The 13,007-nt window shown below is 35.3% G+C and overlaps 1 protein-coding gene across 1 annotated transcript; it reads left to right on the forward strand.

Annotated features, from left to right (window-relative positions):
* The first annotated feature begins 1,214 nt into the window (after window positions 1-1,214).
* Window positions 1,215-12,635, forward strand: LOC115447506 (transmembrane protein 35A). Its single transcript, XM_030174602.2, has 4 exons — window positions 1,215-1,602; window positions 4,129-4,267; window positions 6,690-6,834; window positions 11,085-12,635. Exons 1-4 carry the CDS (start codon window positions 1,492-1,494, stop codon window positions 11,158-11,160), a joined length of 471 nt encoding a protein of 156 aa, XP_030030462.1. The 5' UTR covers window positions 1,215-1,491; the 3' UTR covers window positions 11,161-12,635.
* The last annotated feature ends 372 nt before the right edge of the window (window positions 12,636-13,007 follow it).

Below are 13,007 nucleotides of genomic sequence, written 5' to 3' on the forward strand. Positions count from 1 at the left end.
GTGGAACCGTATTTCAGTTAGTAGCATTGATATAAGATTGCGGTAATTGTATAACATCAATAGTTTTCGATTTTTTTAGGGCAGGTGCACTTACCCCGTCGGCGCACTTGCCCCACCTGACCTTATGTGAGAAGTACAGGCAACCAAACTCAATGCAAAAACATAACTAAATACGTCACAGGAAAGCTAAATTCGCGTTTTCGTTTTCTTGAACGACATAATTATTCTAGTTTTTTTAATTTTAAAACCAAACTACCAAAGCGATCTTGAAAAAAATTTTATGGGACCAATCTGGAGAGAAATTCTTTCGAATAAAAAAAGAATTTTCCAAATCGGTTCATAAATGAGCGAGTTCTGAGGTAACAAACATACAAAAAAAAAAAATTCACGTCGAATTGATAACCTCCTCCTTTTTTTTGAAGTCGGTTAAAAAAGCATTAAAATTCTATAAGACATGAGGCAGTAATTCTAATTTCAAATATTGTTGAGTGCTAGAGTGGGCTTGCAGTGGGGATATCGCTTCATCTCTTTCTTTCGCACGCACTGTAATGCCCGCTGACGTCACTTGCAAATATTTTGTCGATTACGTATTTTTTCGATTACTAGTATGTATAAAATAGATACTTATCATTTCCTAATCGTATAAATTAAATAGGATACTACAATTAATGAAAATGTTAATCTGCGAAAAATTGTGCGAGGAGTTTAATTCTATGGGCAGGAGTTTAATTCTTCATTCATAAAATAAAAAAAAATCTACAGCCTGACATAGAAAAGTCAAACATAAATTCTATTTAGATTCGCAGAACTTTTATCTAATGATAGAAAAATTTGTTTCAAGTTTATTACGAGTACTTAGTTTCCTTCAAAACATCGTCAATTGACTCATTCAAGATGCACCGAATAATTACCTATATTGTAAGTATAGTTATAAGCATGTCGAGAATAGTTCACATAAAATAATTATGAACTGTTGAAAAGTTTATCTAAATCCTTTTTCTTCTTCTTTTATATTATGGCTGCCACGGTTTATTCACCGGTGATATTGTCAATGTCGATTAAATACAGATATAAAACAAAAAGGGACTACAAAATCAGGTACATAATCAAAAAACTATTTTTGAAAAACTTCTTTCGAGCATTTTCATCCTAAAATAATGTGAAAGTTTTTTCTCATTCTTTTTTATGTTTTATTTTATAAAATGGCAACACAAACTTGCTTCGTTTATGGATTTTTTCGCGCCGGCGCGAAACGTGTTTGACTATTAGCTTGCTTTATATTTCGTTCGTGTAAATTGAATTTCGTGAAACATGGTTTCGGCTATTTAAAAGGGTTGCAGTACCTTCTGTTTAGACAAACGTCTATTATTCTCTAAACATAATTATGTAATACACTAAACAGTAACTTAAACTGATACATTAAGTGATAGATATGTGCGTGGTGTGAGGCTGTGCCGAATAGTAATATAGTACAGAGTGCGTTCGATAAAAATGGGTTCTATCGTTTTAAAAAGTTTGTCTATCCTTTTGGGATTGTTTTTCATATTCGTTGGAATCACAAAACTAACTCCGATAATATCGAAGGAGTTGCATAAAGATCTGGTGAGTACCATATTATATTATCAGATGGTTTTGCACAGACAGAATAAAAGGTCGCTTGGTGCATTGAGATTTTTGTAGCAGAGCGATCAATGTGGCTTGCTATTTTGGTATTTGGCCTGCCGCCTAATACCACCAGTGAGTTGTCTCATTGCGACACGCAGCGTAAAGCTGAAGAATCGTCTTGAGCTAGTTTTTAATTTATGTTATTTTATTGACATAGCCCTATAGTCGACAATTTGTACAATTACTACAGACGTGTTTGTTAATAAATACTGGTACTCGTATTAGAAATCATGATTTTTGGCGGCTTTTAATTGGATATGTAGATTATAAGCAATAAATACAAGTTTACCCTAATGATGTAATTACCTTTCTACAAGTTTGTTTAGTGGGTAGCTAGGGATCATTATTAATTAGATACATTTAAACATTTACAAATATTATACAAAACATCAATTTGGCTTTTTGTAGTATGACATATAGGGGTTGTTTCAATCGTATAGGGCGCAAATCAGTCTCGACCTCTTTCCAACATAAAAAAAAATATCCTTGGTTACACGAAGTATTTTTTTGTTTTAGAATAAGGTTAGGTAGGTTTGTGGCTGCCTGGAGGCCTAGGTGAAAAAAAATTGGGTGCTCCTTTTTTAGCAGGACATTTTTTAAGGTCACAACTATATTTGCTTCCCCTGACTACGTACGCTACGGTGCCACAAATCCCTTGCACACCGGGTAAAGACGGCTGTGATAACATAGGCCGGTAAACGAGTACGTATGTCACCCTATATATCCGCCCTGTAGCTCGGGAGCGTTTGGAGAATTCCTTCACAGTATCCCCTGTCGTAAGAGGCGACCATAGGGGTCGCGGGCGGGCGGTCGGGGGCCGTTTTCCATTAGTATTATATACAATGTACACTACCCGTGCATACTCTAAGATGGGCGGGTAGTTTCTCGCCCCACAACATGGGACGGGTCCCACTAAGCGTTGCCGCAGAGGGGTAGTTTCGGACGACGATTAGGCACCTTTAGACATAGAAACCCGGGCCGTCCCTAATGCGTCGAAGATGGCCACCGTGGAGCTTTAGTTGGTATTGTGTGCAGGGTGGTATATAGTGTTAAGGATTCGACCTGGCGGCCACCTGATGTTAACCATCTATGCAGGTGGCTCGACGTCGTGTTGTAAGGCCGACGAACATAAAGGCGGAGCGGTAGTGGCGAAGACTGCAATTTCTCCGCGAAACAAAGAAGTCCATTCGATATTGAGTAATATCCACATAGTTAAACACCCATAGTACCAAAATAACATGGATGCGAAAGGATTAGACATTAAGAAACGAAAAGGGGTGTTGGTTTTTATAGAATTATCCTGAAGAATTATCACTCGCTGTATTAAACACAAACTGTCATTTGACATTGACGGTGATACGTTTAATCCCCAATTAAATCGGCTTGCTGTGGAGTTTATATTGTTCACAGATAATAAACATACAGAAACATAATAAACCACTGACACAAAAAAATATACTACAGTTAGAAATCAACTCCAAAAATCTTTATGCAAATATACTCTTAAGGACGGGGTTTAGTATTTAATGACTCAATAGTAAAACAAAACAGTAAAATTATCTGAAACTTCAAATTTTAATAGAACGATTATAACATCATTAGAGTTGCAAAAGTGGTCAGATTTGGGCACCCTTAAATTCTCCCATTTCTTAATCCAGCCATTTGCGACGTTCTTAAGAAAGTCGGTACAGTAGACACCAGGTCGTTCTGTGCGCGCCAAACCCGTGAAGTCACTAATAACTTACATTAAAGTTTGCAAGATGAACGCGTGTAGTTGTGCGCATGCAGTTCGTTTCATAATACTCCCTACTATTTAATCAAGGGTACGATTCCCTTTTCGGGCACATTCAACAGATGTGTACGTGCACAGTTGATGCTTACACCCACTATAATTGCTAGTGGGTAAAATTTATACAAAAAATTATTAATTTTTGTTGATGAGCGGCACTTACGAGGAAAAAGGATCTGCCAACTAAAGTTAATGAGCTCCCCAAAACAACAGCTTAACATCATTTCAGCGGCTAACTGGTGTCTAGTAATTATGTCTTAAATGGCGACCAGTCTTAAACGGTTCAGTAGTCGGTGCTACAACATTATTACCCTCGTTTCACATCCATTCTTCGAGCATTAACTCTTGCTCCTCTAATTGTCTACATAGAGTCAAGCCAATAATGCATGTGAGCTATTTAAAATAATAAACTAGGCACCTGTTATTGATTATTAAACTTTCTGTTTTTGTAGCATCGTTTTATTTAGAAGTAATAAAACCCTTTACGGAATTTATAATAGGTATTGCCTCAATCGAACATCTATAACGTTTCTTAATAACACAAAACAACAATTGGTTACACTAAACATTTCGTGTTGTTTACGTATATAAGATATTTTCGCTAAGATGCTTTGCGATGTTCTTTGCCCACATAAAGTCTAAAAATATATTAATATTTATATTTTTCATTTCAGAGGAAAGAATATGTGAGATACGCAAAAGTGTTTCCAATGTCAGAGCTTTTAGACTTCAAGTTGCCGTCGAAGTGGTATAGGCGGGCTGTGGGCGGGCTAGAAATACTATTCGGGTTTGCGTTAGCAGTTATACCCAATCGTAAGTAAAATGTTGGCATGTTAATCTTACTATTACTTATGAATTTCCTCTACAATAAAGCTATATTTATCAAATTTTCCTTCCCATCTACTGGTCTATCATTTATATCTCGAGTCCCGTTATATAGCAGTTTAGATGTTTAGCGCTTTTCTTCATTTAGTTCTTACACTTACGAATGTTGTACACTATTAACTAAAATAAAGTATCTATCTACGCATTATTCTAGAACAGCGTCGATTATCGGAATTAATTGAGAGCCACGGGTGTTCGAAAAACCGGATTATCCGGATAATCGTACTGTATGTACGAATATACCAATAAACATATACATTTATGATATGAATCTCGTTTATCCGAGTGGTAAGTAGGAAATAAAGCACAGATACCTTAAAGAATAAAACTGGTTATTTATATATTTAAAGTTCAGAAATCCTTAATTTTTGTCTGTCGAAGCGATCTTAATTGTTCAGTTAATCGACGTTCAGATAACCAACGTTACTGTATTTCTAGAATTAATTGAAACAACAACGTCACCCCTCATCAATGACCTTACATGGGTAGATTAATATCTAAATATCTAAACCCAGAAATATTGACTAGATTATATCTAGGAACTTGTTGAATGACAAGGATGTTGTAAACATGTATTACAAAATACAATACACTATTATTCTGGGCACCTTTGATAAATATTCGTGCTTAGGTACCTAAACAAATCGCTCACGGACGTCACAGTACATTTATTTTTGTTTGGAAATGAATACAATAGGTTATAATACCTTGAAAAGCGTTCTATGAACTTGAAGAGTTTAAAAACGAATATATCTACTGTTGAAGATAGCAACATCTGTCACTCACAGTTATTTATGCTGTAATAAAACGGGCTGTGCAAAATGTTATGTACTAGCGTGCGTATAAAACTACAGAATGTACAAAGCTGATGGATGGATTGTAGTTGTGCCCATCGTAACAAAATGTCAGTGGTGCCGATCGATGTCTGGCGAACATCAATAAATACCATTACAACTATCGGCTGGTGCTTCTACTCTTAACATTTTGTTATAAAACATTCTAGCTTGATTGATTGTTGTTTTTATAATCATTTCAATGTTACGCATGTATTGATCAGTACAGTACTATAAAGTTTTTAAATTTTATAATACTTAGATAGGTTTTAGTGTTTGATATCGTATAATTAAGCTATAGGGCAGCGTTGTGAGCTGTCACGTTTAAGCAGTGTATTTCCCGCCTCCAAGGTAATTTTACGCGGTTGGTCCTCATATCGAATACATGCTCATTCATGTGGGACATTTGTCGCGGGCCAAGGCGCACAGTGCTTGTGTATACCTCTTGTTTGCATAACATATTGAGCACCACGAACATTTCCCTTCCATCCTAGGGAGATCTCATCCTTCCTCACTCTATCAGGGCTGCTGGAGTGCCCTCACAAAAGAACGGCGTATTTTAACTTGTGATTATGGCGTAATTACACTCTAAAACCTATAAGATCCTGATTTCTATCTTTACATCGTGAGGTTTCAGTAATTAAATTATAAAAGTATTTGAGAAGAGAACAGGTTAAGCTGGCTGGCTTCAGGAGATGAAAATCTACATGAACGAACCTTGCCCGTGCTAGGTCAATATTTTATCACTCCTTTTTGTTTAAAGGCACCAACCAGCTCATATCTTAAATAAATTATAGAAAAAAAATATACAAATTAACATATTCGATCCGAACTGGCAGCGATTCCAAAAAGAACTCATGTTTCATCTGAATAAGAAGTATTACGTGTAAAGTTTTCTAGTACAGATATTTTTAATGCCCGCTATAAGTAAATAATTTTGTTGAATGTAGATTGTTTTGCATACAATGAATGCCAATAACTGGTTTAAATGTTGTAATCATAGTATTTTTATTGAATAATAGATTGTTAAAATCTGGGTGCAGTATTTTAGGTACATTATCAGGTTAGGTTAGGAAAGCCGGAGCAAGCTACTCAAGATTGTTCCGGCTTTCCATGAGCCTTCGTTACCGATTTAGATACTCTTTTGCCATAAATGCGTTTAAAAAAATGCGCCTTATTAAATACACATTAAAACAGTACTGAAATCCATCCATATTAATATTATAAATACGAAAGTAACTGACAATTTGTTACGCTTTCAATGCCTAAAATTTTAAATCGATTTTGATGACATTTAGAATGAAGTTAATTTGGGATTTAAGAGAAATAAGAAATGCTGTTTTTAATCCTCAAAAAAAAACATTCTATTAATCATCCCTGTTAAAAGATTATCATGCGTAGCGGAGACGGAGCCACGGGCAAAAACTAGTATTAAATATTCCACAAAAATACGTCAAATTGGACGGACACACGAACGACGAGAAACGATTTTCAATGTCAATGTCGTTTATTTCCAGATAAACTGAAGAATGCAGCTAACGTAGGGCTGGTGCTGCTGATGATCTTGGCGGCGTATTCGCACGTCATGGTGGGCGACCCGTTCGACCGCTGCGCACCCGCCCTCGTGTTTTTCTTTATGCTCAGTGGAAGATTCGTTGTATGGTAAGAATTTTGATTCGATAAGTGCAATACTAATAAGGCTACTAATGATAAACGGTGTCCCTTCAGTTCCATTAGGTAGTGCCGGCATATGGTGATTCTTCACCGATTAATCTTAATACATCATTTCGATTTATTGAATGATTTTAAAGTACACTATAATGTTAAACCGAAAGCAGCAATTTTTTGCCTATCTCAACAACTTTTGATGGTACCCATGTCACTTATTTATAAATACTTATAACATTAATTATACTATCTAAGTTTTAAACAGTTGGTCAAGATTATATTTATGTTTGGAATTTGTACTGCCCTTGTTTATCTTGAAGCTGTAACCTTAATAGTGGATTAAATCCGAGTTCGCGTTGAATGTCATTTGACGATAGGTTAGTCATCAATAGAAATCTTTGTTGGCAACATTTATTCAAAACACCTGTGTCGACAACTCGACAATATTTGCTGTAGATAAACACTGATGTATTCCCAAGCGACTGTCAACATAAAGATGTCGCGTCGCAGGCATAATTTAAGGCCCCTGGCCGAGCAAACGGCCTTGAGAAATTCATTCCTTACTTAGCGGGGCGCGACTTACAGGAGGAAATATCGCACACAATGACGCAAGTGCAATATCGACGTTAGTGTAATTACCAAAAGTAGATGTTGCAGTCGATAGTTTGTCAGTTTTCAAATGTTGTGGATTATAAATATAAAGTCAATTTAACGTTTTTTTGCATTTGCATCATTGTAATTCTTATATGAAAAAAAATAATAATTAAAGTATTTTTACAAAACAAAAATTACCATCATGATGTGTACTTTGGAATCAGGTCCATAGAATTTAAGGGCCTTTTCAAGATAGAGTTAACGAAGCAATATCCACATTATCTAAACAAATTTTTAAACAACCAAAGTAAAGATAACATTTGCAGCAATATATTTAAAGTATTATCAATTTCAAATAGATAAGTTTTAAAAATACTTTTAGAGCGGTGTTTTACTAGGGCACCTTTAGAAAGATAATATTAATGAAATATATTATAGGCGGTCCTATGATATTAAATTTTAATTACGTAGGTAGATACGTAAACTTCGTGCCGACCAACAAACAGTTAATAAACCTACAGTTAGACAATAATTTAGGCAGAAGACTTTTCTAATTGGTGTATGTAGAGTCATTCCTAGACTTAATTCAAAAAGGGGTATCATGAAATGTATTTTGACTTCGAAATGTTATTAGATCAATAGGTTTTTGTTGTCATAACAAATAACAAACTTTTAAGCCTTGAAGTCTTTAGGCATTTGTCTCACCGTCGACGAGGAAGGTCCTATTTATAGGCTATTTCTCGCAAAAGAAATATATTATACTTATACATTGCGTGTAAACAAAAGTGATGCATATATTAATACTTAGCTGATCGCTGATTGTTTGTATAGTTGGCGAGGACTAATTTGTCGCTGAGCGACAAGAGCTTTCAAAGATAATAGGTACTCGCTGAGCGACGCTCGCTTAGCGGTAAGAACTCTCGCCAAGATACTCCCAGCCCTCATTCTCTGCTACGGTGCGAGTAATCGTCCTTCGCATTCGTACACTCGCTATACAAGTGTATCCACCGACGATATGATGGGTACTACACAGTCGCTTCTCGATATTCGCTAACTCGTTTCTACTCGCTGCTCGCTCATCGTCGGCGGTAGGACAGGTGCTATAAAATCGAACAATGTCAAGCAAGTGTATGTGTAATAATCGAATAAGTAGGATGTTTGGTTTCTAGAAAGTAAACTACATAATTTATTTTAATTTTACAATAGCGATCATCTGTAAACTAATATATGAACATATATTCCTTATTAAGGCGATACCTCAAGGTCCATTTTCATACATTTTGTTTCACCTTTAATCTGGGTAACTAAACAAGTATTGGCAAGTAAAGAATTTAAATTCACGTCTAGTTAGTGATTAGTTCTCGCAGTTGCAAGAAAAACGTAAAATAATTAATAATCATGGATATTTCGGCCTTTAAAATTTCGTCATATTAAATTTTAAAGGCCGAAATATCCATGATTATTAATTATTTTACGTTTTTCTTCAACTGCGAGAACTAATCACTAACTAGACGTGAATTTAAATTCTTTACTTGCCAATACTTGTTTAGTTACCCAGATTAAAGGTGAAACAAAATGTATGAAAATGGACCTTGAGGTATCGCCTTAAGAATTTAGACAATTACCTAGACAATATATAAAAGACGCGGTTTATATGATCTTTCTCTTTGTCAAATGTATAAGATTAAATGATCATACACACGTTTTTATAATCATATTAGTGTGCGTAAATCTAATAAGCGTTGCAGATTTGTTTATGTGTATGTTCACATCAACACAATATGGTTTGACTATGCGTATTATAAATTTCATGTAGTAGTGCCACTGAAATTGACAGAATTGCTTCGTTCTAGATGGATTTAGATTAAAAAAAAAAAATTAAGTTGTGAATTATTAGATATATTTATTCCAAAAAAGTGTAGTACGTTTCTGACAATATATAACAGTTATTTCGTTCAATATTTCGCTATTAATCTACATATACGCTGAGGCCACACCGATGTGTTGCACTTACCTGTCATGAGCTGAAACAGCTGTTTTGTCTCAAACACGCAACAGTGTTTACTTAGCGTGGGAAAGTTTATTTTTTATCATGTTCATGGAAATGCCAATCTTGTAATCGGATATTCAAACTACACAGATAAATATTTTATTTGGAGCCCGACTAAAAGTCCGTGGGCAGATATGATTGACGTCAACGCTCAAAGTCAAAATTAGCTGGAACTGCTTCGGCTTATGATGACATGATATTGTTATAAAATAAAATAGCATGTTAGGGTAAGATATTACGTCTGTTCCGCAGAGCGTAAACATAAAACGACCGTTAAACATCTTCAATCGTTTTATGTAACCACGAAAACCGTCAATTTGTGGTCAGAGTAGAAAATCGTAAACTGCACTTCTAATGTCGGTTAGACCTTAAGTTAGTAACCGGGCACCTTGGTAAAATTTTATGTCATGTAAACATCAGTTACGAAATAAAATTAGTGCTATCGTACAGCGGAGCATCGCGCTGGCACCGCGCCAGGGAATCTGCTATGACGAGCGCCGTCGTGTCGCGTATATAATACGAGTTTCAGTTGATTTCAGAGCCGAACTGTTCAATACTGTTATCGTATGTTAAATGTAATAGTCCTACGTCGATAATAATCCCACGGTTACGAATGTTAAAGTTTGTAAAGATTTTTGGATGTTTTAGTGCACCATACCAAAATTATCAAATGGATTTAAATGAAATTTAGACAGTTTGATACAGATACACCAAGCCTGGTCAATCACTGTCTTGAACATGAAGGTTACCTTACATCCTCGAGAATAGTATAGGAGAGCTTTATTTCCAAATAAAATTCACGTCGGCGGAGACTATCAAAAGCTAGTGTTCTGTAAATGGCACTATACCAAATTTTACCTCGAATATGACTTTAAGGAATGTTAAACAGCATTCCTTAAATACAATACTCAAGGTAAACTATAAAAAATTTATGTGTTCGTTATTATATCTTGGCCAGTTACCAAGGAGCGTTAATTACATTGGTATTTGGTACCTATCCTACATACTATGTTATTCTCCGCAAAATCCCAGGGCAAATATACAGGAAAGTGTAGATTACAATTTTTCAAATGGGATATCTCTTACTTTCGCTTATATTTCTACATGCATGCTGTTCCAGTACCATTTATTTAGTGAAAAAGGATGGGAAATTTTAGACTAGAGATTTTAGTGAAAATAGTGACGTAGGATAAGAAATAAAGGATTTATACAAAAATCTTTCCAGATCGAAAGATGTCTAGTCAACTGAGGGTACCTATCAGAAATGTTAATGATGGCAAAACAATTTTGACGTAGGATTAGCTTTGATAAGAATAGTAGCCGTTTACACATTATTAGGCGACGAATGACGTTGAATCCAAATTTTTTTAGAAAAATAATACGGATAACCGTAAAGTCGATTTGTTATTTGGTACTCACCGTACTTTTCAAGTAGTATAAATCTCATACACAGGAGATAAACACTGCGGCAAATTGTCGGACTTCAGTTTGCGTTCAAATCGGACCGAGAAATTGAGACATATGTGTCGCAACACCGTTTTATATCACATACTGTGTCTGCGCAAGAAGCAAAGAATTTAAATATTTTTATTTATTTTAGGTATCAAACCACCCGCCGGGAAGAATTAGAGAAAGCTGCAGCCACGCAGAATGGGAATGGCCTCAAGAGGGAATGAGTGAATACGTTGCAGATGTTGTCAGATGACAGAGAGAATGATACACAAGTTTTGATTTGTTTAAACATTATTGAACAATGACCTGCCTCTATAAATTAACCAGAGATCGCAACATTGTATTTCTTACGAGCACTGATCTACATAAAAAACGCTGTGATTGTGCTAGTCAAATCGAATATTCAGGCAGACAAGTATTTATAATTTAATTATATATGTCTGGATCAGTACACTTGTGCTGGCAAAAATCGTATTAACGATGCAAAGCTAGACCACCTGGCTGTTTAAATTTAGCCCGCGATCGCGACTTACGGCCATTCCCAATATTTAATTTATAGGTCACGAATCACGATGGATAGCTGCATTATCTTCAAATATCACATATTTTCTATCAGTGAGTAGAGTTTGCGCCTATTTTTGAGTTACCATACCTGATGTTGTACATTAGCGATAAATAATTACCTTATCTATATTAGCCCTCATTTACGTTGTATTTACATGCAAGCTGAGTGCAGCATTGGAACACCAAGACTACCAAATTTAGTGTGTCTAATACGTGAACTATTTAAAGCCCTGTTGATGGACAGCAACGAATTTTGATCGCTGATAATGCAGACAAAATGTAAAATTGATCGCAAAATGAAATTTTCTATATTTAATAAAGCAAACCAGAAATAAATAGAATATTGGGAACGGCCTTTAGTTAATGAAATGGTCAGTGTGCCTCAGTTAGGGTATTAGCATACGTAACATGGTTTTCTCGTGCTCGATGGGACGGATCGACGGGTACATCTTAACACCGTTATACAACTTATACATTATACCAAGTAAATTAAATACAACGTAAGAGATTACTGCTGTAAAAAAATAAAAACACGGACATGCTTCCACTAGAAAATATATCACTAAGACCAAAATGTAAAAGCAAACTTAGGTAGAAAAGCGCATGGCCAAAAAACGCTTATTCTTGTGCATCTGTCACGTTCCCGCTCCGTCGCGTTCGGGGTTCATCCGGTTACATAGGCAACTACCCTTATTGTATACTTAATTTGTACCTTAAAGTGATATTAATTTAAGCGATACATGCTAAGTTAATTTTGTATGTCGCGTGAGTGTTTGTGTAGGGTCGAGAGTACTGCCACTTTTAAGCTTAGGGAATATTTATTGCACGATATAGATTAACAAGCACTTAAACGATGGATATTGTTTGCTCAATCATAGACATAAACGTCATTGCTTCTTATTAGAATTAAACCTTTGGATAGAGCTTTGTGTCCATTGGCCATTATTTGTAGTAAACCAAAATAAATTTAAGCTTGTAATTAATACTTCGGCTATTTAATACATAGGTACAATTGGTTTAATGTTATTATTTAAATGACATCTATATAGTAATTTCTATTTAATTATTGGAGTAGGTATGTGCTGTGTGATGTGACGTATTCCAGTGAAGGTGAAGTAATAAATTTTAAAAATAATCAACTTGTTTTATTTATTTACCACGTTTCTGCTGCGGAATTGAGATTATGTAGTAATAGTATAGAGTAATATGGCTGAAAGAAACATGGTTTGTTTAGGTAATGCTAATTTATTTAACGTCTATAGCAATAGTTTAACGCCATGCCAAGGTGCGTGGTGAACAAATGCCTAATTCCTCTCAGTATTAGAGGAGGCCTGTGTTCAGCAGTCGGGCAGTATATAATTCAGGGCTGATATTTACAATATAGGTAATAACTGTTAACACCACAGAACAAGAATATAGTTACTGTTGGAGATTGTAACCTTCGTCGTGACTTATTATTTTTTATATGTTCTATTTTTAGAACTAATTGTATTTTGTTTGCCATAGT

The sequence above is a fragment of the Manduca sexta genome, chromosome 26 (assembly GCF_014839805.1).
Source record: "Manduca sexta isolate Smith_Timp_Sample1 chromosome 26, JHU_Msex_v1.0, whole genome shotgun sequence".
NCBI lineage: Eukaryota > Metazoa > Arthropoda > Insecta > Lepidoptera > Sphingidae > Manduca > Manduca sexta.

Coding starts and splice junctions, on each gene's coding strand:
- LOC115447506 (XM_030174602.2), top strand. CDS start 1,492: ATGGGTTCTATCGTTTTAAAAAGTTTGTCTATCCTTTTGGGATTGTTT. Junction 4,268..6,689: donor GTTAGCAGTTATACCCAATC/GTAAGTAAAATG, acceptor GTTTATTTCCAG/ATAAACTGAAGAATGCAGCT. Junction 6,835..11,084: donor AGTGGAAGATTCGTTGTATG/GTAAGAATTTTG, acceptor TATTTATTTTAG/GTATCAAACCACCCGCCGGG.